Below are 21,734 nucleotides of genomic sequence, written 5' to 3' on the forward strand. Positions count from 1 at the left end.
TAAATATTTAGATCTTTGGATATTACTAGAATATCGCCTGTACACAGTACTCATAAAACATTTGTTTTCAATAACAATACTATCTCTCTCTCTCTCTTTTTTTTTTTTTTTTTCTGTTCTATCTTTTGTTGTGGAGAAGATGTTGGGTTGGCCCTTAGTGCTTCTTCAGGAAGAATGGTCTATAAATAGGTGTGATTTAGTGTGTTCCACGGCCGGTAGGTTGAGGGTCTTCCTACATGGCCATCTTGGACTGGAACTCCTCCTCCTACATTTTTTTTTTTTTTTTTTCTAAACACATTAGACGAGAGCCAAGTAAGCCACCAGAAGAGGTTATTGAAACCCCGTTGGTAAAGGCCAAATTTTCCTGCTGCTGATTGGCATTCTTTTACAAAATATATTCTCAGCTTGTCAAGGGAAAGTCAGTATAGTTCATACTGGCTCACTTCGTTTTCATAAGAAATACAAACAATAGGGATCCCTGGGTGGCGCAGCGGTTTGGCGCCTGCCTTTGGCCCAGGGCGCGATCCTGGAGACCCGGGATCGAATCCCACATCGGGCTCCCGGTGCATGGAGCCTGCTTCTCCCTCTGCCTGTGTCTCTGTCTCTCTCTCTCTCTCTGTGACTATCATAAATAAATAAAAAAATATATATTTAAAAAAAAAAAAAAAAAAAAAAAAAAAAGAAATACAAACAATAACAATGAAGGCCTATTTGGAATAAGTTATGATCATTTTGTTTTCTATAGGTACTTTATAACCAGAAATGCTATGGAATATCTGACTTCACATGTTGTGTTTTTTTTTTTTTTTTTTTTCTTTTCAGGGCCCACAAGCGCCTTATATGTATTTGTCTGAGTGCAAAGTAGCCAGGATTGGAATCCTATAACAGGAATTAAATGATTTCATGAGATTTTCCTTTTTGTTCTTAAGGAAACACATCATATGGAGCTGAAGGTGCAGTATTCCAATTTGGTGATTGCCCAAACCATATTCTCACCCAGCTAAATCCCAGAATGGAAATCTCTTATCCTACCACCAACATCGATTTCAATTTAAGGTTTATAAAGACCAGTGCAAAATAGCTTGCCATTTAAGGAGTCCCATACCAGCCATGGCGTGGTGGCAACTGTCTCTCATCTCTACCATCTCCCTCTATCTATTGTGATTGTTTACTTTTCTTTGGACTGCATGTCCCGTGAACTACCCTAGAATTGCTTTTTTTCCTATAAATATAGACAGAGATTGGCACATCTTAACATTCTTTTTGTTAACATTCACAAATGTTAACACTCTCTTGCTAGGTTTCTACACTGTGCTTACATGATTTTCTTTTAAATTCAAAATGAAAGTAGAATCTTCTAGACTATATCATTAGACAACAGGACTCATACCTGGATTTCAGTTCTGATGCTCCCCTTTAATTTACTGTAGGCATATCACTTAATATTTCAATACCTTAGGTTTTCATTTCTGGGAAAGGATGACCAGATAACAGAATTTATGGTTGAAATATCTTTATTTGAATATCCAGATGAAAGATATAAATAAACACCAAGTGACCATATTATCCTTAACCTTTTAGAATTGTAACATCTTCCATTTTTTTCGGTCCCTTACTATTGAATGTGTATGCAGGAAAGTCACATTTTAAGTAGATAAGCTAATGAAAAGAAAATTTACCATCTTAGTATTTTCAAACATTGTCCTTGAAGTTAGTTCACTATTTTGTTAGCATCTTCCTAGTGATATCTTTTAAAAGATTTTGGTGAGTGTCTTAAATATCGGTTAAACCCGCATTCAGACGTTTTTCCAGAAAAGTACATTTCATCATACTCTTTCCAAAAAGTCAATAGGAGGGTTCTGGCAGCAAATGGCTGTTGAATCCCTTCCAGTTCTCCTACAAATTTCCTTGCAGACTGAGCGAGTGTGTGACCTCAATCTCTCCTTTGTCTGTATTTTTCACTTAGCTCTTTAAATACTGACACAGTAAGTAGTTAGCCTACATCAAGACCCTAATTTTTACTCTAAATGGGGACCTATACATATGTTTATACATAGGCTGGTGACTAACAGCTTCTGTGTATAATATGTGGGTGATTAAGGGCTCCTGTGATTTTATTTGGCCTGATTCTTAGACCCTCCACAGAGAGTTTATCTCCTCCACATGCAAAAGTCTCTTTAATATCCGAACGCTTTCTGTGCACAGGGGAGGCAGGCTACAGGAAGAGGTCAAACAGAGGGAAAGTATTTCTAAAAAAGTGTATTGCAATTTGAAAACCAGTAGAACTGTCTCATAAAATGCTATTACTTAGAAGAAGGGCTTTCCTATCTACTACAGAAGGTTCATTTATGTCAGGACTCTCCATATCATGTATAGATGTATTCATTAAACAAGTATGTTCAAGTACATATTCATAATTTTTTTTTTAAGTAGAAAAGCCCTGAGCAGCACATGTGCTCTTCCAGTCTTATGGCAGTTTTGCTCAAGTACAAGGAGCTAAGGATGTTATTCACAAAAATCCAAGTGACACGCGGCTGCGTTTGGCGTTTTTTTTTTTTTTTTTTTTTTCTCCTTCAAATATGCCAGGGTCAGAGTTTAAGAAGCTCTAGTATGGTTGCAACATCATGCTATTAATAGAAACTGCACTCTAAAGAATGAAGGCTGTGAGTCCACATGTGGGTATAGGGTGAAGTGCATGAACTCAGCAGTCTCTAGGAATACCACCTCGTGGACAGCACACAGATGCAACCCTCCCCCAGCTGCGTGTTCTCAGGGCTGAGTTCCCTCAGGGTCCTCTGGAAGGAACCACTTTTTTTACACTGCCCTGTGGACTGTCAGGACAGGGCTGTGGTGTGTTAACAAGAGCATCTCGACTGGAGTAAGCTCCGGGGACCAGATTCCGATTTGAGATGTTTAATGCTCACGCAGTGGAAGCCCATGTAAATCTCAGTGCGGGGAGTTCAGATTTGCTCCATCCATTGAGCTTTCACCTGGAACTGCTCCCTTGGTCTTAACAACTGATCACTTCCCTTATTCCTTCTTTTTGATGGTATCATACAGAGCGGCTTTCCTTTTGCTCAACTGTGGTTTTTACTTTAAAAAAAAAAAAATCTTAGAAATTAGAGCTAGAAAGGACTGTTGCTTCATCTAACCTCAGCAGAAGTGTTCCCCAAAGAATATTTCCTTTACTTCTTAAGACCAAATTGCAGCACTTCAGTGTTCTGGTTAAAAGCCAGCCTCAAGCCACTGCCCCACCAACCCGTCATGCAGCATCCACCTGCCCGTCCATGTCCGAATGTACAGGAGCACCCTGCAGCCAGCCAACCTGGTAACCTTGACTCTGGATGGCAAAGATTATCATAATGCTCTTCTCAAAGGACCTGCAGCCTTAAGCAAGAGGGCAGGGTCTACGTGACTAAAACATACCAACTTCCTCTTTCATAAGTCATCACATGATGAACTACAATTACAATTCCTGCCTTGTCTCTGCGAATTGCAGACGCATTGCCTCACCCTAGAAACCCTGCTTCTGTGTGTGGAGGAGGCGGCTGGAGCTGCTGCAGCAGCCGCTTTGGAAGGGATCCAACTCCAGTCTGTGCCGGGAGGGAGGGCGGAGGGTGGAAGACGAAAACAAAGCTATGTTTACTTAGCATAGATCGATAAAGCTGCTTCAGAGCTACATGAAAGGCCAGGCAGCATGAAAGACTTTTGATACAATATAAGGAATAGCTGCCCCGGTTCCAGGGCCAGCCTTAACCCCCTTGATTCCGGAGCCTTTTATGGCAAGAGAGACCAGAACTAAAATAGCCTTTCCATTCTCCAGCAGGCATTTCATTAGGGAAGTTACAACAACATGGTTTCGACATTCAGGTCCTAGTGTAAAATAAAAAGGAAATGCCCTTCATTTGGAGAAGAAAAGCTCTGTTCTACAAAAATCCTTCCTTAGTCCCTCTCGAGGCAGAATTTGTATCTCAGAATTTCTATTTTGGGATGGAACGGCAGGCTTTCCCTTGAGGGCATTACATACAGTACCAGCTTGCAGGTAAATGAGTATAATTAGGCCATGGCTCCAACACAGGGTGGTGGTGGTGGCGGTTTAAATGTTCCAGTCATTGCCTAGTGGGGGCCATCTCTCGGGGGTGTTCAGATGGCTCATCTCTCTGCAGCGCAAAGGCGGGACCTTGCCCACTCTGGGCAGTGGCCTGGGAAGTCATGTGCTACAATGAGCGGCCCAGGGTCTCCACGGAGAGTGACCAGAGGCACAGGGTCCTAAAAGAGGTTCCAGACAGCAGGTACCACGAGGAGTGCCCAAGCCCACCGGCAGGGAGGGTATCTGGGCAGGCCCAACTCTCCCAGCAAGAAGAGGCTGAGGCAGGATTGCAACGGCAAGCAAGACCCCGGAACAGATGGGGAGACCTTTATGGCAAGTACACCTTCTCTGGAAATCCCCAAGAGAAGACATGCAGGGTTGGCCTGTGAACACATTTAGGTCTGGCATTACGTTTTCTGTGCCACTTTCCAACAGGTTTCTTCATGTGCTTTAGGCAGCTCCCTCCACTGTTTCTCTGAGGGTGTTTTTCCTCTTCCTTGTGGTTAATCCTTTGAAGCAACCTGGCATTTTCAATAGCAACAACTAGAGGGAAACGTCAGCAGGATTTTTTTTCTCTCTCTCCAACCTACCAATCCAGTTGTAGGAAAGATAATATAATTAGTACCCTGCTCTTCCCACACTTAACCAGCCCCTTCCAGTCTCTGGGAGAGATGTGGGCCTGTTTTCCAACAAAGGAAACTCCAAAGGGCCGCCCTTACCGAGCTGAAGTGTCTGGTCCCCAAACGGGAGTGACTAAGCCCGCGTCTACTAGGAAGACTAAGGACCAGCCAGGAGTGATTTACCATAACACACACCAGCTCCTCCTCCCGATAAAAGTGTGAAGCTCGGGCGCTCACTTCAGTCTGGGCGCCGCCTGCGGCCGCCGGCCGTGGCAGAGCGACCCCGCCTTCGCGCCAGCCGGGTGAGCCCCCGCCGGCCGAGCCCCCGCCGGCCCGGGCCGCGCCGTCCGTCCCGCCCCCCAGCGGCGCCGGGGACTTCCGCCGACGGCTCAGCCCCGCGCCCCTGCGGCCACCGCCACCGCCACCGCCACCGCCACCGCCACGGCCGGCGGGGACCCGGCGCCCGCGCCCCGCGCCCCCGCGGCTCCGAGCTCGGCCCCGGGGGCGGGGCCTGGAGGCCCACGGCCGGCGGAGGGGGCGGAGCTGCGCAGTGACGCGGCCGCGCTGGCCGTAGACCCCGGATCCCCGGACCCCCGGACCCCCGGACCCCCGGACCCCCGGATCCCCGGAGCGCGCGTTCCTTCAGTGAGGCAGCCCGGGCCAGCCGCGCCGAGTCACGTCCGCGCGGAGCGTGCGCACTGGGCGGCGGCGGCGCACGCGGGCCCGCGGCTCCGCGCCCACGTCACGCGCCCGCCGCGCGGTTCTCCCTAGGGCGGTCGGGTCGGCCGGCGCCGCCGGGAGGCCTCGGTGCCCGCCGTGGGGGCGGGGGGTCCGCCGAGCGGCGTGTGCACGCGCTCCCAGGCGTGGGCAGGGCCAGCCGCCTCTGCTAGTAAAGCTGGAGGGCAGCGCCGGCGCGAGTGTGAAAGCGCTTCGTGGCGCTCGAGTGTAACTCCTTAAAAGCACCAAAACTGTGAACCACGCTAGATTGAAAATCCCCATCCTCAAGAGGCCGACGGCCCCGAATCAGAGCGGCCTTGCTCTTAGAAACACGAGCGGGAAGCCGCGTTCGGCCCAAACGTTCCGGAGGGCAGGGAGGGTGACCGAGTAGTGGAGGCAGCCGAGCGGCCGCAGGGAAGTGAGCCGCCGGGGACACGGCTGGCGGGGCGGGCGGCGCGGGCGGCGCGGAGCCGGCTCTCCCGGCAGCGCCCGTTCTCCCTGCGCAGGGCAGGAGGGGGCGGGGGAGGGCGCGAGCGCGGGGGAGGACGGGCGCGCGCCCGCGCCCGCGCCCGCGCCCGCGCCCGCGCGCGCGAGGGGAGGGGGCCCGCGCAGGCGCGGTGCGAGGCTGTCGAAGAATCAAGTCTGTAGAAGTGGAGCGGCCGCGGCGGCAGCAGCAGCAGCAGCGACGGTGGCGGCGGAGCTGAGGCGGGCTGGGCGCTGACGCGGGTGCTGGAGAGCGGCGACGCCAGGAGCTGTGAGGGAACAGCGGAGCGACCCGGGGCCCGCGCCGCGCCCGTGCTCCACGCCGTCCGGCCGCTGCCTCGGCGCGGCATGACCCGCCGCTCGGGCTGAGCCTGCCCCGGCGGCCGCCCCCCGCCCCCCGCCCCCCCGGCCTCCCCGCCCCCCGCCCTGCACTCCGCGCCGGCCGCCGCCGCGACCTGCTGCGCTCCCCCGCGCCCGCGCGGCCCGTCTTCGCTCCGGTCTGGAGGCCGGCCGCGGCCCCGGCCGAGCTCCCGCCGCCGCCGCCGCCGCCGCCGCCGCCGCCGCCGCCGCGCCCGCCGCGCCGCGCCGCGCCGCCGCCCGCCAGCGCCCGCGCCCGAGCCGGCCGGGGGGACGTGCTGCCGCGGCTGCAGCCCCTCGCCCCGCGCCCGCCGCCCCTCGTGCCCCGGGGGCGCTGCGCGGGCGCCGAGCCTTCGCGGGCTTTGCCGCCGCCGCCGCCGCCTCTGCGGCCGCCGCCGCCGCTGGTGGGAGAGACGCGGGGTTGGGGGGGGCGGAGGGCGCGCGTGGTGCCGGCGGGGAGCGGCGGCGCCCCCTCCTCCGCCTCCGCCTCCGCCTCCTCCTCCGCCTCCACCTCCAGCGCCGCGGGCTCCTCGGACATGGCCGCGGCGGTGGCGGTGGCGGCCGCTTCCCGGCGGCAGTCGTGCTACCTGTGTGACCTGCCCCGCATGCCCTGGGCCATGATCTGGGACTTCACCGAGCCCGTGTGCCGCGGCTGCGTCAACTACGAGGGCGCCGACCGCGTCGAGTTCGTCATCGAGACCGCGCGGCAGCTCAAGCGGGCGCACGGCTGCTTCCCGGAGGGCCGCTCCCCGCCCGGCGCCGCGGCCCCCGCCGCCGCCAAGCCGCCGCCGCTGTCGGCCAAGGACATCCTCCTGCAGCAGCAGCAGCAGCAGCAGCAGCTGGGCCACGGCGGCCCCGAGGCCGCCCCGCGCGCCCCGCAGGCCCTGGAGCGCTACCCGCTGGCGGCCGCCGCCGAGCGGCCCCCGCGCCTCGCCTCCGACTTCGGCGGCAGCCGCCCGGCCGCGGGCCTGGCCCAGCCGCCGACGCCGCAGCCGCCGCCCGTGAACGGCATCCTGGTGCCCAACGGCTTCTCCAAGCTGGAGGAGCCCCCGGAGCTGAACCGCCAGAGCCCGAACCCGCGGCGCGGCCACGCCGTGCCGCCCACCCTGGTGCCGCTCATGAACGGCTCGGCCACGCCGCTGCCCGCCGCGCTCGGCCTCAGCGGCCGCGCCGCCGCCTCGCTGGCCGCCGTGTCCGGGGCCGCGGCCGCCGGCCTGGGCTCGGCGCAGCCCGCCGAACTGAGCTCGCACAAGCGGCCGGCGTCCGTGTCGAGCAGCGCGGCCGCGGAGCACGAGCCGCGCGAGGCGGTGGCCAAGGAGAAGCAGCCGCCGCCGCCGCCGCCGCCGCCCTCGCACCGCGGCGCCGCCGACGGCCTGGCCGGCGCGGCCGGGGCCACCGAGCTGGGAGCCGAGGGCGCGGGCAAAGGCCGCGGGCCCGGGGAGCAGGACTGGGTCAACAGGCCCAAGACCGTGCGAGACACGCTGCTGGCGCTGCACCAGCACGGCCACTCGGGGCCCTTCGAGAGCAAGTTTAAGAAGGAGCCGGCCCTGACTGCAGGCAGGTTGTTGGGTTTCGAGGCCAACGGGGCCAACGGGTCTAAAGCAGGTAGGGGCGGCTGCGGAGTGCGAGGGGACCTAGGGGGCGAGCGGGGGAGCGGAACAGCGGAGGGGGTGCTCTTGCCATTCGCCGCTCAACCCCAGCCCAGAAACAACAAACACCCAACTTCCTGATCTGCCCGAGGCGGAACCAGTGCTTAGTGGCAACGTGTTCATGTGCTGAAGCAGCATAACAGAGATGAGTCAGACTGGGCTGATAGGCACTGACACAGGGTTTTCCTTTCCCAGCACATTCTTGGGTGGGAGCGGGAGGGCACCAGCCACCCTTTACCTTGCTGGGGGCCGTTAGCAATTGAATGCGCGGGTTCCACGTGTAGGTACGGGGCGGACGTGCGTGCGTGCATGTGTAAAAACAGGCTGTCACTGCGGTGCTGCGTTCTGTGGCTTATTTTCAAATACTGCCTGAGAGCCCCGTGAGTCCTAAGTGTTGGGAGTTGCACGTGCACTTGAAACTCCTGAGTGAGATTTTTATATAGGGGCTTGGGGAGAATAGAAATTCTTTAGCGGATCTTGTTTTGTGTTCGTGAAAGAAAGGTCCTTTTCAGTGCACATCCGTTTACTGTTTTCTTTTCTCCCCCTTCTCAGTTGCCAGAACAGCAAGGAAGAGAAAGCCTTCGCCAGAACCAGAAGGTGAAGTCGGCCCCCCTAAGATCAATGGAGAGGCACAGCCATGGCTGTCCACACCCACCGAAGGGCTCAAGATCCCCATTACTCCTACATCCTCTTTTGTGTCTCCACCACCACCCACTGCCTCACCTCATTCCAACCGGACCACACCGCCTGAAGCGGCTCAGAACGGCCAGTCGCCCATGGCAGCCCTGATCTTAGTAGCAGACAATGCAGGGGGCAGTCATGCCTCAAAAGATGCCAACCAGGTTCACTCCACCACCAGGAGGAATAGCAGCAGTCCACCCTCTCCGTCCTCTATGAACCAAAGAAGGCTAGGCCCCAGAGAGGTGGGGGGCCAGGGGGCAGGCAACACAGGAGGACTGGAGCCAGTGCACCCTGCCAGCCTCCCAGACTCTTCTCTGGCAGCCAGCGCCCCTCTATGCTGCACCCTCTGCCACGAGCGGCTGGAGGACACCCACTTTGTGCAGTGCCCGTCTGTCCCTTCGCACAAGTTCTGCTTCCCTTGCTCCAGACAAAGCATCAAACAGCAGGGAGCTAGTGGAGAGGTCTATTGTCCCAGTGGGGAAAAATGCCCTCTTGTGGGCTCCAATGTCCCCTGGGCCTTTATGCAAGGGGAAATTGCAACCATCCTTGCTGGAGATGTGAAAGTGAAAAAAGAGAGAGACTCGTGACTTTCCGGTTTCAGAAAAACCCAATGATTACCCTTAACTAAAACTGCTTGAATTGTGTATATATCTCCATATATATATATATATATATATATATATGTATATATACATATATACATATATATACACACACACACTCATATATATATATATATATATATGTGCATATATATATATATATATATATATCCAAGACAAGGGAAATGTAGACTTCATAAACATGGCTGTATAATTTTGATTTTTTTTTGAATACATTGTGTTTCTATATTTTTTTTTTGACGACAAAAGGTATGTACTTATAAAGGCATTTTCTTCTTTTGTTAATGTTATTAGCATATCTTTGTGCTTTATTATCCTGGTGACAGTTACCGTTCAATGTAGGCTGTGACTTGCGCTGCTTTTTTAGAGCACTTGGCAAATCCGAAATGCTTCTAGCTGTATTTGTATGCACTTCTTTTAAAAAGAAAAAAAAAAAAAGCCAAATACATTTTCTGACATTGTAAGATTGCCTTACTGTCTGTTATTCCTTAATGCTGGCCCCTTTCTCAGGCTGGAGGCCAGTTGGTGGAGAAGGAAAGGGAAGGAGCCAAGGGGGCACTGTTGTGAAGTGGGTGGCATGCCACTGAGAAATATCACCAAGTTTACCCCAAAACATTGTCCTCTCAGAGTAGTAGGAAAATAGATTTTGAATCTTTTATCTATTTTGTTCTGAAAGTTCAGTTGTTGGGGTATTGACTGCCTGAGAGTTGCTGCTGAGAGATTTTCAGGACTGTGTGGTTTGGGGGGGGGGGGGGATTTTTTTTTTTTTTTTTAAAGGCAAAGTTGACCACTGTTCACTGACCACGTGATCAGTTGTAAGATTACAATGCTGCATGCTAGTTGGTTACATAATACACAATTCAGTGACTGAAGGCGGTGATAATGGATGGTGGTGTGTACAAGATGGCACTGCCATCTTTGAACAGAGCCTGGCTCTGCAGCGCCACTTTATCTTTTTAAACACCCTAGAGCTCTGTTTGTTGTTGGTGGTGTCTTTTCCTTTGAAAAGAGTTGCAAGAGAAGTTACAGTTCAGGTGAACTTGGAGATTGTGGGATTGGTTTCATTTCTGTTTTGTGTTTTGTTTTGTTTTTATCATTTACCTGTAGTGCTATTGCTGTTGGTACTATCACCTACACCCTGTTTCTAGTGAGTGCTAAATACAGTATGGTACAATGACAGTAACGGCGCATGGTGCTGCCAGGACTGCCCGTGGGCATATCAGTGACAGCCCAGATGGGGGTGGAGGAAACCTGTAATTTCCTTCTTATGTGTGTTTGAAATACCAAGTGAATAATACTGTTCTTCTGGAAAAAAAAAAAAAAATGATAAACTAGTGAAAATTAAAGAAAGGGTTTTAATAATAGGCAGGCGCCCCACCTCTCAAACTATTCTTAGAAACCTTTTGTAAACTAATTTCTTTGATCACTATTTTGCATCAGTAAAATGATTTTTTTTAAACCAATAAATCATCTGTTATTAGAAATAGTTGTCTCACAATGATACTGGTTTTTCTTTTGTGCTGTTACAATTTAACATTGACAGGAACACTATTTTATATCCTTTTATGTTCAGGTGTTTGTAACTTGGCCCTATAATTAGGCTGAATCATGGCTTCAAGGTCTACAACTTAAGTGTATTGTTTACGACCTAGCTTCTATTCTAATTTGAAGATAGAGATTATTATCCTCTTTGGATTCTTTTTTAGTTACGTTTTTGTCTTTTTTAAATTGCTCAAATATTTTTTAATGGTCGAGTTATTAACACTTGAAAATCAGATACTGCACCAAATACAGTATTTTTTTGTGTGTGTTTTTAATGAGTGCACTTATTATTAATGCTGTGCAAATTCATGTTACCGGTCATTGTTATATTACAAACAGACTTGCATGATTAACCAGTTTGTTGTTACACTTTTTTTTTTTTTAATTGGCGCATCTATGACTCAGATCAGACTGGTTTCTCTTATGTAAATGCACACATGCAGAAACACAGAGTCGATTTTACACGCCCATAAAGACATTTGTAAAGAATTCAACAATTACGGTTTGTTATATAAATGTGTATCTAAGCACTTTATTATAAACTGGAATTTGACCTCATAGATTTTGCAAGTTGATCAGTTATTTGACCTAATTTGTGGTAGCTATCTGTATGCTTTGCAATCTTAATACAGATAAGCTTGCCAAAAAAAGATTAACAAAGAACCATCCTGCTGTTTTGAATAAGTCTATCCAGCTGTGGAAAAGACAACCTACGGTTTCTCTGTGCTGGTGTTTAGGGAGGGAGGGGGGGAGAACAGGAATAGCTTTAAAGGGCTGAGAATTGAGGTTGCTCCCATTAAAAAAAAGGAGGTCTGCATGAATCCACCTGGCCCTTGGGTGGCCTTCGTGGAAGGCTTGCAGCTGTAAAATGTTGATCTGGGTTATTTTTCTGGCATTCTCTTAAGTTAAAAAGTTAACGCTGGGACATGGGCTTGATCTTTGGTTGTACCTGATGACAGTGCAGAGATTCTCCACAGCTGGATAAAAATGTCAGAAAGCTACTTACTGTACGTGGGCAGTATCAGATTTCAGATCCTAAATATTTCAGCTGTGCTTTTCATACTCAAAATATTAGGGGATGGGGTGTTGAAGCTTTCCCTTTTTTGCTTTAACAACTTACAGAATTTAACAGATGTACTGTCTTTCATGTGGCCTCACATTAAAAGTTATGAGAACGTTCACACGGTTTACAACTTTTACTATATACCTTTCCTTGGCCACCAAGTATTTTTAAAGTGTGCCACCTTTTAACCTTTACTTTTTTTTTTTTAAGTTGAAGGTGATACTTTTTCTATATATGATGAAACTCATGTCAGCTGAAGTGAGTGTAATCTCAGATACCAACATTATTATATTTTAAAATCACGCTATGGAAAAATCACCTGCATTCTGTCATTTGTCAGATTTACAGTACTTTTTTTTTTCTTTAACTTTTAGCATTAAATAAAAATAAAATTGGCAGCACTGAACATTTTCTGAGGCCTTTTTTAATTTTTTAAAGTAAGCTCAGAATGGCTATTGTTTTAATCACTAATGGCAACGTGACCAAAGGATGTGTGGGTTTGGGGTTGGGGTTTGCCTGGAACAGCAGGAGAAGAACAGGAGATAAAAGACACAGAACAAAAAGGCAACTGATGGTTGGGGGGGGGGGGGGAAGGAAAAAAATAAAAGTGCTAGGGACTGGGGGAAAGGGCAGCTGGATAAGGGAAACAGATAAAGAGAAGAGCTGAACAAAGTACAGCTAGAAAGCACTTGTTTATTTTTCAACTTGCAGTAGAGCCAGCCACTCTGCAATTGTAGACTGGACGGAAAAGATCCTGACAACGCTGCAAAGGCTATCGAGACTCGGAGCTGCTCTCTGGAAAGCTTTGGAATGAAACAGCCATGTTGAGCTGTGTGAAATGTGTGGAAGACAAAAGAGGGAAAGCAGCCTACCTTTTGGAAAGTTTTGGAATAAAGTCAGGGCGAAAGCCAGGTGTAAGGTTTCTCGATGTCCCGAAACGCAAATTTATAAATAAGAAGACGTGCAAAGCACCAGGACGCATTTGCAAGACATCGTAAGACAGTTCCTAGATGTTTTGCAGCCTTTACTCATTTTATTGATCAGTGGCTTGGCCGACTTCTAGAAAGGAAGTTGTGGACCTGACAAAGACTCAGGATAGGGTACACACAGACTATGTGTTTTAAATTAAACAGTAACAGTTAATGTGTAACAATATATTTTCAGCAGGGGTGGTCTGGGAACTTGGGGGACCCATCGCTACGTGTGTGTCAATTTTTTTTTACTAGTAGCCTGCTTAAGGCAGTTTTCAAGAAACTGTATTCTTAATAAGTTAATTATAGCTTATGATATACAACACGATGTTTCATTTAGTAATCAGGTTAAAAGAAATGTCGAACTGCCCACTTTTTTAAACTTAAGAATGCTAAATTTTATTTTTAGGAAAATTTAAAAGACTGCAGCTTGCAAAAGTCATTTATTAAGATTTCAAAATCTCTTCCCAAAGTAAACCTTAAGGATTGCATTCAGTTTCCAGTTTAAAAAAAAAAAAAAAAAAAAAAAAACAGACTCTTGATGTGGCAGATGTCTTTGTTTATTTCCCAAAGGAGGGAAAAAGTTAAAGGGAAAATACAGAACTCTTCAATTCCTAGACTTAAGTCCCTCGTTACTCAAAGTTGTTTTGCATATGATTTATAGACAGTTTTATTTGGTTAGTGAAGAGTAAAATGTTTCTCTTCCTAATTCCAAAGTGTATACGTGGAATCATTCAGAAAAATGTTCAGTCGCGTGTAGGCCACTAGAAGTCCTGAGTCACCCTCATTTGCTCGCCTTTTCTTCATAGGGAACAGTGTGAGAAGACACGCCTTCCCTCTGTCACAGACCAAAGAAACCAATGAATGGAATACATATTTACCTACTTCATCATCTGGGGTTCTAGAAGTGAGAGGTGGGGTGGGGGATGCTATTTAACTCTTTCAGTGCTACTGGCTGGGCCTCTAACAGCAACAGTACTGATTATGATCAAATAGAAATTACCATGTGGCTTCCCAGATTATCAGTAATCTAGAGCCTTCATGGTTGTTTCTGTTGATAGCCTACATTTTTCCTCCAGTTAGGAACCCCAGGCAGTAATTTCAAAGGCACAAAAATATACAAAAAATCAATTTGTAAATTCAGAGGTTTGAAGGTAGAAAGTGACTGATTTGTGGATTATCTGTGGATTTCTCTAATAATCCCCAGATAAATCCTTAATGAGGGATATCCACACCATCCCTATTTACTGTTAACTAATTCGTACCTAATTTAACAGTGGATTTTGTTTTAACCCATTAGTCTGCTGTTGCCTGCTCCTTCCCTGTGTCAGTACAACTTCACATGCTTGATTTTAAAACAGCTTCCCTTTTTAAAATTGAGAGATAATGTATTTTTTTTAAGTGATAGAGTACAGAATCTGTATTTGCACTGATCTTTATCACAGAATACTGGGTGCTTCGGTATGGCACTAAGCAGCATAAAACAACCCTTACAAGCTACAGAAAAGGTATTAGGGCAAGAAAGTATGCTATAGGCAAAATCAATTTTAGAATCATGTGGATATTCGTCTTAAAGCTACTCTTTTATTTTGGTTCTGCGAAACAACTGAGTAAAATCTTAATAGAACAAACTTTTTAGAATGGTGATAAACAATTTCTTCTATAATAGAGACTTAAATAATGCTTTGAAAGAAATGTAGCTCTTTAAAACTCAAAGTCTTAGTAAAATGAGTCTTCAGTGCACATCAAGTTTATCACAAAGTCAGCCATGAAAATCCTCTAGGAGGTGATTTTCTTTTAGGTCAGACAAGGTCTGGATAAAAGACTACAGGATTCCTACTTTAAATTGGAAGCATCGATGCACTGGTTGATCTCGTCTTTTGAATGGACTTTAGAAGTTGGATTGCATAATCGAAGAGTCTTTTCCAGCAATTCAGAAGGCCTTGTTGCTGAGATAAGGCATCCTATATAGAGTAATAATGTCCTACTTGAATATTTTTAAATATAGTTTGCATCTTGGGGAAAATGAACTGTTACATAATCTGTAGATCCCATCACTTAATCACTCTTACTTAGCAATGACTATTTCATTCTTTTTTTTTTTAACCAATGACTATTTCACTTTTTTTTTTTTTAAGGTGTTGTTTATTTATGTGAGAGAGAGAGAGAGAGGCAGAGATAGCGAGAGAGCACAAGTGGGGAGAAGCAGGAGAAGCAGGCTCTCCACTGAGCTCGGAGCCCAACTTGGGACTTGATCCCAGGACCCCAGGATCGTGACCCGAGCCAAGGGCAGAAGCTTAGCGGACTGAACCTCTCAGGTGCCCCTATGTCATTCTTTATGTCACTACTACCAGTTGACATTAGGATGCACATGAGGGGACAGGCATCATGCACAACCAAGGAGTCACATTTTGTTGTGTAGGTACTCAGGTAGCAAGTTCAGCAGATAAATATTTGGATCATTGCATATTTCTCTGCCTTTTGGAAAATCTCTTTACCATGAGTTCAAATCGGATACTTTGAACTGTAAATGTGGCTATTTTGGAAAAAATAAGTTCAGAAGCATTTCATCAGAACTCAGGGCCTTAATTTATTTTTTAAAAATTGTATTTATCTATTCATGAGAGACACAGACAGAGGGAGAAGCAGGCTCCTCACAGAACCAATGTGGAACTCGATCCCAGGACCCCAGGATCATGCCCTGAGCCACCCAGGCATTCCCCTAAATTTATTTTAAGGTATAGAGTTTATTAAAAGTAAGTTTAATGTGTCATAAGAGTTTATTAAAAGAGCTTCAGATTTACCGAGGTTTACCTTCTTTCATTGTATGATTTTGAAGTACTAGCCACACCAGTAAGAGTTCTGCAGAAAAGTGAATTGTAGGAGTAGGGATGGTCTGGGTCTGGATCAATCAGCATTTTGTTGCACAGTCTTGGTTTGGGGCCTCTCGTGTTCTCCAAAGCCTGAGAGAGAGACTATGTGTGCTGCAAAATAGAAACAGGCGTCCTGAGCCTTAGCCCAGTCTAAAAGCCTCTTACCTCCGTTCTGTTATTTCTGCCTCCCAACAGCCAACCCATTAGCTTTTTTTTTTTTTTTTCGATAAAAGATAAAGATTTATTGTAACCCATATACATCTGAAATCAGAATTTCACAGGAAGGTCACAGTCATTAAAGAAGTTTTGGAATACTCTTCTCTTAATAAGCACCATATGGGTTGTCACCGTTCTTACTTGACACCTAGTAAGTAGGCATATCACTCTAGGCTTTGAACAGCTGAGCGTCTAGGGCCCAGCTTTCTTGGAGCTTAAGGACAATTCCACAGATAGGGAAGGGATGTCAGTGCGCTTAATTACGAGCCCTGGGGGAGGAAAGGCAAGCACGCGGTGGTTTCCTGGCACGAGTTCGGAAAGTGCAGTTAGGGCTAAATTCTCACGTGGAGGACTGAGCCTCTTTCTAGAACTTTTACCTGGAAGCTCGGTAGGACTCCAGCACGGGAACACGGTCCGGAGTCCTCAGGGCTTGCACGCGAGAAACTCTTTACGCGCAGCCTGCAACCGTCACGCAGGAAAGGGGCTTCGGGACCTCCGTATCTTCTTACAAACCCAGAGGCCGTTGGAAAACATCGGGGCCAGATCAGAATCGTCAAATGGTAGCTTTTTCTTTTTTTTACTTTTTTTTTTTTTTTTTTTTGATTGTGGCTCACGGTGGCGTTTCTGCAAAGAAAGAAAACAGCCGCCAGCGCTGCCAAGCCGTGTTTACTGGAGGGGAAGGAAAGGGGAGGAGGCGCCCTGCCCCTCCGGCAGCCTGCGTCAGGGCCTGCGCCCCCGAGGAGACCTCGCTGCGGTCTCCAGCGCGGCACCCTGACTCACGCCGCGCCCGTGTTTATTTATTCCAGAACTTGTGCCCGGGCAGGCGGCGCGGCGCACGTGGAGCGGGGACGAGGGACCGGCCCCGGGCGGCGGCGGCTGCGCCCCGCTCCCGCTCCGGCTCCCGCCCCCGCTCCGGCTCCCGCTCCGGCCCCCGCTCCCGCTCCCGCTCCCGCTCCGGCTCCCGCCCCCGCCCCCGCCCCCGCTCCCGCCAGCGAGCCGGCCGCGCGCCTGTAATTAGCGAGGAGCCGCGCCCCCCCGCGCCCCCGCCCCGCCCCGCCCCCGCCCGCGCCCCGCCCCCGCCCGCGCCCCGCCCCCGCCCCCGCCCGCGTGCCCGCGAGGGCTGTGCGCGCGCCCCGGCCCGCGTGCGTCCCCGGCGGCGCGCTCCGCGCTGGTTACCGCGTAGTGAACCAAATAAAGTAAAGGTCTGGCTCCGGCCGGGGGCGGGGTGTGGCGAGCCCCCCGCTGCCCAGAAAAGACCGGCCGCGCGTCAGCAAGGGCCTTGGCCGCCGCCGCGAGGGTCCCTGACGCGCGGCGCGGCTGTCCTGGGCGGATCTGCTAAGCTGGGGAGGGCGCATGACAAGAGCTGCCCCAAATGTCACTCCCTTTTTGGAAATCATGATGCTGCCTTTTTTTTTTTTTTTTTTTTTTAAGACTGTGGCTAAAATAAGGCAAATGTTCCATGCTGGTGGAGTAAACACTCATATTTAAGGGGCATCTGTCTTTGGGGCAAGCACACCGATGCACCGTGCGTGTCCAGGAAAAATGTGTTTACTAAGCGGACCTCAGGACATGCCCATATGGGTACTACAGTCAAATACAGTACTGTAACGACGGACTGCCTAACAGGGAGTTGCTTTATTTTATAGAGAAACCTTTCCTTCAATTAGAACAGCAGTTTTTTTTCTCCCATCAGAGTAGCACTGGGCTCTTGAGGTGCCGCGCGATTCGTTCACTTCTCATTTTTGTTAATTATTAAATCTAATACTCTGCAGTAACATCTCAAAAAAATGCAAGAAGCGTGGCCCCCATTCTTTAAAAAAAAAAAAAAATGACACTGAAATGCCATTTGTTCCCAGCCTTGGAGTGGGGGCTGAGGAGCCTCACTGTGGACTGTGTTCATAGTTTTAGTCATTGTTTAAAAGTGATTGCAGTTGACGGATGGGAACCTAAAAAAAATAAAAGAAAATAAAGCCGTGCTCCAGGCTTGAGAATACCTAGGCACGAGTCTAGCAAAAGCCTTCCTTCGCCGACGTATATTTCTTTCCAGACATCAGGCACAAAAACATTTGAGCGGCTCCGGATGAATTCCTACAAAGCAGTCCTCTTCTTATATATTTTATCAAGGAACTCAGAAGGCTTCTCCGGTTGCATCTGGGTTCCTAGGAAGCTGGTTTTGCTTTTTTTCCTGTGACTGTCGCTCTTGACAAGGCAGCACTTGAATCACCTGCTTGGCCCCTTCACAAAGATCTTTGAGAGGCTTTATGAGAACATGTCTCGGGACTGTCCAGTTCTGAGCCAGATACATGACACTGGAATATAGGTCAGGAAATCTCCAGATGCCCTTGGGCTTTGTGTGGCCGTTTCAAGTAATTCAATTAAGTTTTGTGCTTCTGTCTACAATCATCATCATCATCATCATCATCATCATCATTATTAAATTACCATATATTTACCTTAGTAGGGGCACAGAGATCAAACTGGACTGTCTCAATGACAGCTTTTTGAGTTTCATCTATCAGCCAGACGTGAGAAAGCACTGGGTGTGTATGATACCAGCTAGTGACTTGAGCGCAGTGAATGTGTACCACTAAAAATACAGATTCTTGGTTATCCTATCAAAGGGGGAAACAGAAAACAGCCTTGAAACACTGGAGAGAAGGGGCTCCCCCTGCTGTCATCATAGAAGATGCATCGTCCCTCTGGCTAGAATCCTGTACCTAGGACACTCACCCAGTGTAAAGCCTAACAGCTGAGGATTCCTGAAGGTAGCATCACCTTGGGGGATGTATAGTTCTATTGGAAATAAAATAAAGATACGGACCACAGATGAAGGAAACAAATACTTCTCTTAAAAGTTTCTATGTTCAGACTTATGTACTGAAGGGCCAGCTACCCCATAAACCACCAAACTGGCTCACCCAAGTCCCCACCCAGATGGCTCTAAAGGCAGGGGTAGTATTTGCCTCCTGGTGAGGTGGGGAGGCGGAGGGGGAGGACACGTTGGAGCGTATTGTGGCTTTTAAAATAATCAATGAAAAAAAGATGTCTGTTGAAAAAGAAAAGCACACCACTGATTTTTTTTTTAACCTCAGTAAAAATGTTAAATTTGTAAAAAAGAAAAAAAAAGTTTCATTTTCTTGCATATCACACTTCTCTGCACGTGGGTCTTTACCCCCAGAAGTAAGCCTTTGGGAGCTCCTGAACCCCACACATCTATGGCCCTGGAAAGAACTCACCCGAGTCTCCACGACACCCCTTGCCTGAGTGGAGTGTCAGCTGTGACCAGACTGAGCCAGGGGGTCACTCAGCTGTGTGTTGGCAGAGAGGTTGGGGGCTTCGATGGAATGAGTAGAGTCGGAGCTCTTCGTGGAGGAGGACAAATTGCAAGCACTGAAGAAAGAAGGGAGATGGCACAGGCAAGCGTTGAGAGATCAAGAGGAAAAGTCCCCCAGGAGGAGAATCACCTCCTATGGGGGTGTAGCCCTGCTTGCATCCCCTCATTGGTTCACTTCCTCCCCCCACCACCTAGCTCCTGGACCTAATGCAGGCTTTTGAGCTTTAGCCCCCGCTCCACCTCTTTTTAACCTAGTCTTTAACCCTCTGACCTTAACTTAATTATCTGTGAAATGGGTTAAGGATATGACTTACCTTGTGTTGCTGAGGGGATCAAATGCTGAGGGTGTGTAACACCCGTACCCTGGTGCCCAGCACGAATGAGGTGCTTGGTGAATGTGAGCACGTCACCTGGTGGTGCTGGGCTCTGGGCTGGAGTCAGATAGTTGTTAAAAACCTTCGTCTTCAGTTGGCTTCTGGAAAGCCCTTTCTTCAACACCCCCCCCCCCCCCCCCAGTAAATTGACAGCTTGGACTTGGGCTCAGTCCTCCGATGGGTTTTCTCTCTGTCCATTTACTCTCAGTAATCTTGTCCAGCATCATGGTTTCAAAATAGTATTTATACGCTGACTGATGTCCTGCCCCAAGTCTTGCACATCCCAGCCCCCAAATCCCCTCCTCTCAGGCTTCCTTATCTTACTAAATGGCAGGTTTCCTAGTTGCTTGGGTCATAGACCTCGCAGTGCTATGTTTCTCACACACCTTCCATCCAATCTCTCAGCAAATCCTCTTGGCTCTCCCTTCAAAAACGTAGTCATGGATCTGATCACCTCTTGCCACCTGGTCAAAACTGTCATCATTGTTTGTCTGAAGCAATGCAGAAGCTTCTGAACTGTTCTTCCAACCTTTGGCCTTCTTCTCTGCTATCGATTCTCAATTCGGCAGCCGGAATAAATCTTTAAAATATTGGCCTGATCATGTTTCTTCCTCACTCAACTCCCTGCCATACTTTCCTATCTCATTTAGAGTCAAATGCAAAGTCTTCTGCTGGCCTTCAGACCTGGCTTGGATCCCCGCTCACTCCCCTTCAACCACACTGTCTTCCCCGCTACTTCTCAGATCTTGCTGAGCAGACTCCTGTCTCAGGGCCCTTGCATTTGTTCTCTGTCCAGAATGGTCTTCCAAGGTGTACACATAGCTCATGCCTTCACTCCCTTCAAGTCTCTGGCCCAGTGTTCCTGTTGCTGCTGTTACCAATTACCACAAATCTTAGAGTTCTGGATGTCAGAAGGTGAAGACATTGACAGGACTGGTTCTCTCTGGGGACTTCAGATAAGAACCTGTTTCTTTGCCCTCTCCAGCATCTGGAGCCCATGCATATTCCTCAGCTTGTGACCCCTTCCTGCCACCACTCACCTTGCTTCTGTCCTCACCTTGCTTCCTGCCTCCCTCTTATAAAGACTCTTAGAATTACACTGGGCTCAGCTGAGTGGTTCAGGATACTCTGATCACCTCAAAATGCTTAACTTTAATCCAATGTGCAAAGTCTCTCTACCAAGTAACATCCCATATATGTAGGTTCCAGGTGTTAAGGACACAAACAGCTTTGCGGGCGTCATTATTCAGCTTATACCCTATATAAAATAATCATCCCAGCCTACCCCCCGTTCTTGAGTCCTGGTCCCTCTTTGATTCTTCCCCTTGGCACTGTTCCCCATCAGACATTGTATATATCTGCTGGTTTATAACTTTTTGTCTCCCCCCAATCCTCAACCCCTGCATTCCTGAGAGTGTAAACCCTACAAGGCAGGGCAAAGCATCTCCCTGTGGCATAATAGTGTGTGGCATGTGAATGTTCTCAGTAAATATTTGTTAAAGGAATAAATTTAGTCTCTAATCTTATGAGAGAAGTATGGTGTGAAATAGTAAACAGTAAGATAAGAATCATAAAAATGTATTTGGTAGATTCAGTGGAATCTGAATCTTCATTCAGCTGGAGGGAGAACACCAGGAGGGCTGCACGGAGGAGGAAACTGAGAGGGGCCAGCCACAGGGGAGGGCTTCCCAGAAGGAGTGGGGAGAAGGAACAGAACTCAGCTCATTCAAATGGATCTTGGGACGGTAAGCAGGCACTGGGATCCTACAGAAACCATTTACCCCGGCAAGAGGGTCCACACAGACTTGGATCAGCAAAACCGGGAAGAGAAGGTCAGGGACATCTGCTAACAAGCCGCACCAGAGTGTGAATCAGATGGGTGATGTAGCCTGCGATGCTTTTACAGGGGTGGGAGCTAGGGGGTTCAGGTAAAGCAGGAGGAAGTGGACAGGAAGCAGGTTCTCCTTGGGGCCGGGTGGTGACAGTCTCCCTCCGGGTGGCCCACAGCAATTGTGGGAATGGATTCCAATGGCTGAACCCAAAGAGGGTGTGGCTGGCCCTCCACCTTCTCCTGACCCGGGAGGAGAGAGGAGTGCGGCAGGGCGGAGGGACGCCGGCAAGAAGGATGTGCAGCAGCCTGG

General features: G+C 49.0%; 1 protein-coding gene and 2 long non-coding RNA genes across 4 annotated transcripts; 1 reads left to right on the forward strand and 2 right to left on the reverse strand.

Annotated features, from left to right (window-relative positions):
* Positions 1 to 1,496: 1,496 nt before the first annotated feature.
* Positions 1,497 to 5,025, reverse strand: LOC119871606. The gene is made up of 2 exons (XR_005357527.1): positions 4,894 to 5,025; positions 1,497 to 4,676 (listed from the first exon to the last, which is right to left on the reverse strand). It is a non-coding gene; the product is annotated as an uncharacterized LOC119871606 (long non-coding RNA).
* A 1,721-nt stretch (positions 5,026 to 6,746) lies between these two features.
* IRF2BP2 (interferon regulatory factor 2 binding protein 2) lies at positions 6,747 to 12,231 on the forward strand. 2 transcript variants are annotated; one of them, XM_038533874.1, is made up of 2 exons: positions 6,747 to 7,872; positions 8,469 to 12,231. In XM_038533874.1, exons 1-2 carry the CDS (start codon positions 6,804 to 6,806, stop codon positions 9,182 to 9,184), a joined length of 1,785 nt encoding a protein of 594 aa, XP_038389802.1. In that variant the 5' UTR covers positions 6,747 to 6,803; the 3' UTR covers positions 9,185 to 12,231. The 2 variants fall into 2 exon arrangements, with proteins under 2 accessions (XP_038389802.1, XP_038389803.1); XM_038533875.1 differs by having other exon boundaries at positions 6,747 to 7,824.
* A 1,103-nt stretch (positions 12,232 to 13,334) lies between these two features.
* Positions 13,335 to 19,652, reverse strand: LOC119871436. The gene is made up of 7 exons (XR_005357767.1): positions 19,534 to 19,652; positions 19,122 to 19,275; positions 18,616 to 18,678; positions 17,062 to 18,497; positions 16,263 to 16,509; positions 15,611 to 15,780; positions 13,335 to 13,634 (listed from the first exon to the last, which is right to left on the reverse strand). It is a non-coding gene; the product is annotated as an uncharacterized LOC119871436 (long non-coding RNA).
* Between the last annotated feature and the right edge of the window lie 2,082 nt (positions 19,653 to 21,734).

The sequence above is a fragment of the Canis lupus genome, chromosome 4 (assembly GCF_011100685.1).
Source record: "Canis lupus familiaris isolate Mischka breed German Shepherd chromosome 4, alternate assembly UU_Cfam_GSD_1.0, whole genome shotgun sequence".
Taxonomy (NCBI): domain Eukaryota; kingdom Metazoa; phylum Chordata; class Mammalia; order Carnivora; family Canidae; genus Canis; species Canis lupus.

Coding starts and splice junctions, on each gene's coding strand:
- IRF2BP2 (XM_038533874.1), top strand. CDS start 6,804: ATGGCCGCGGCGGTGGCGGTGGCGGCCGCTTCCCGGCGGCAGTCGTGC. Junction 7,873..8,468: donor GGCCAACGGGTCTAAAGCAG/GTAGGGGCGGCT, acceptor CCCCCTTCTCAG/TTGCCAGAACAGCAAGGAAG.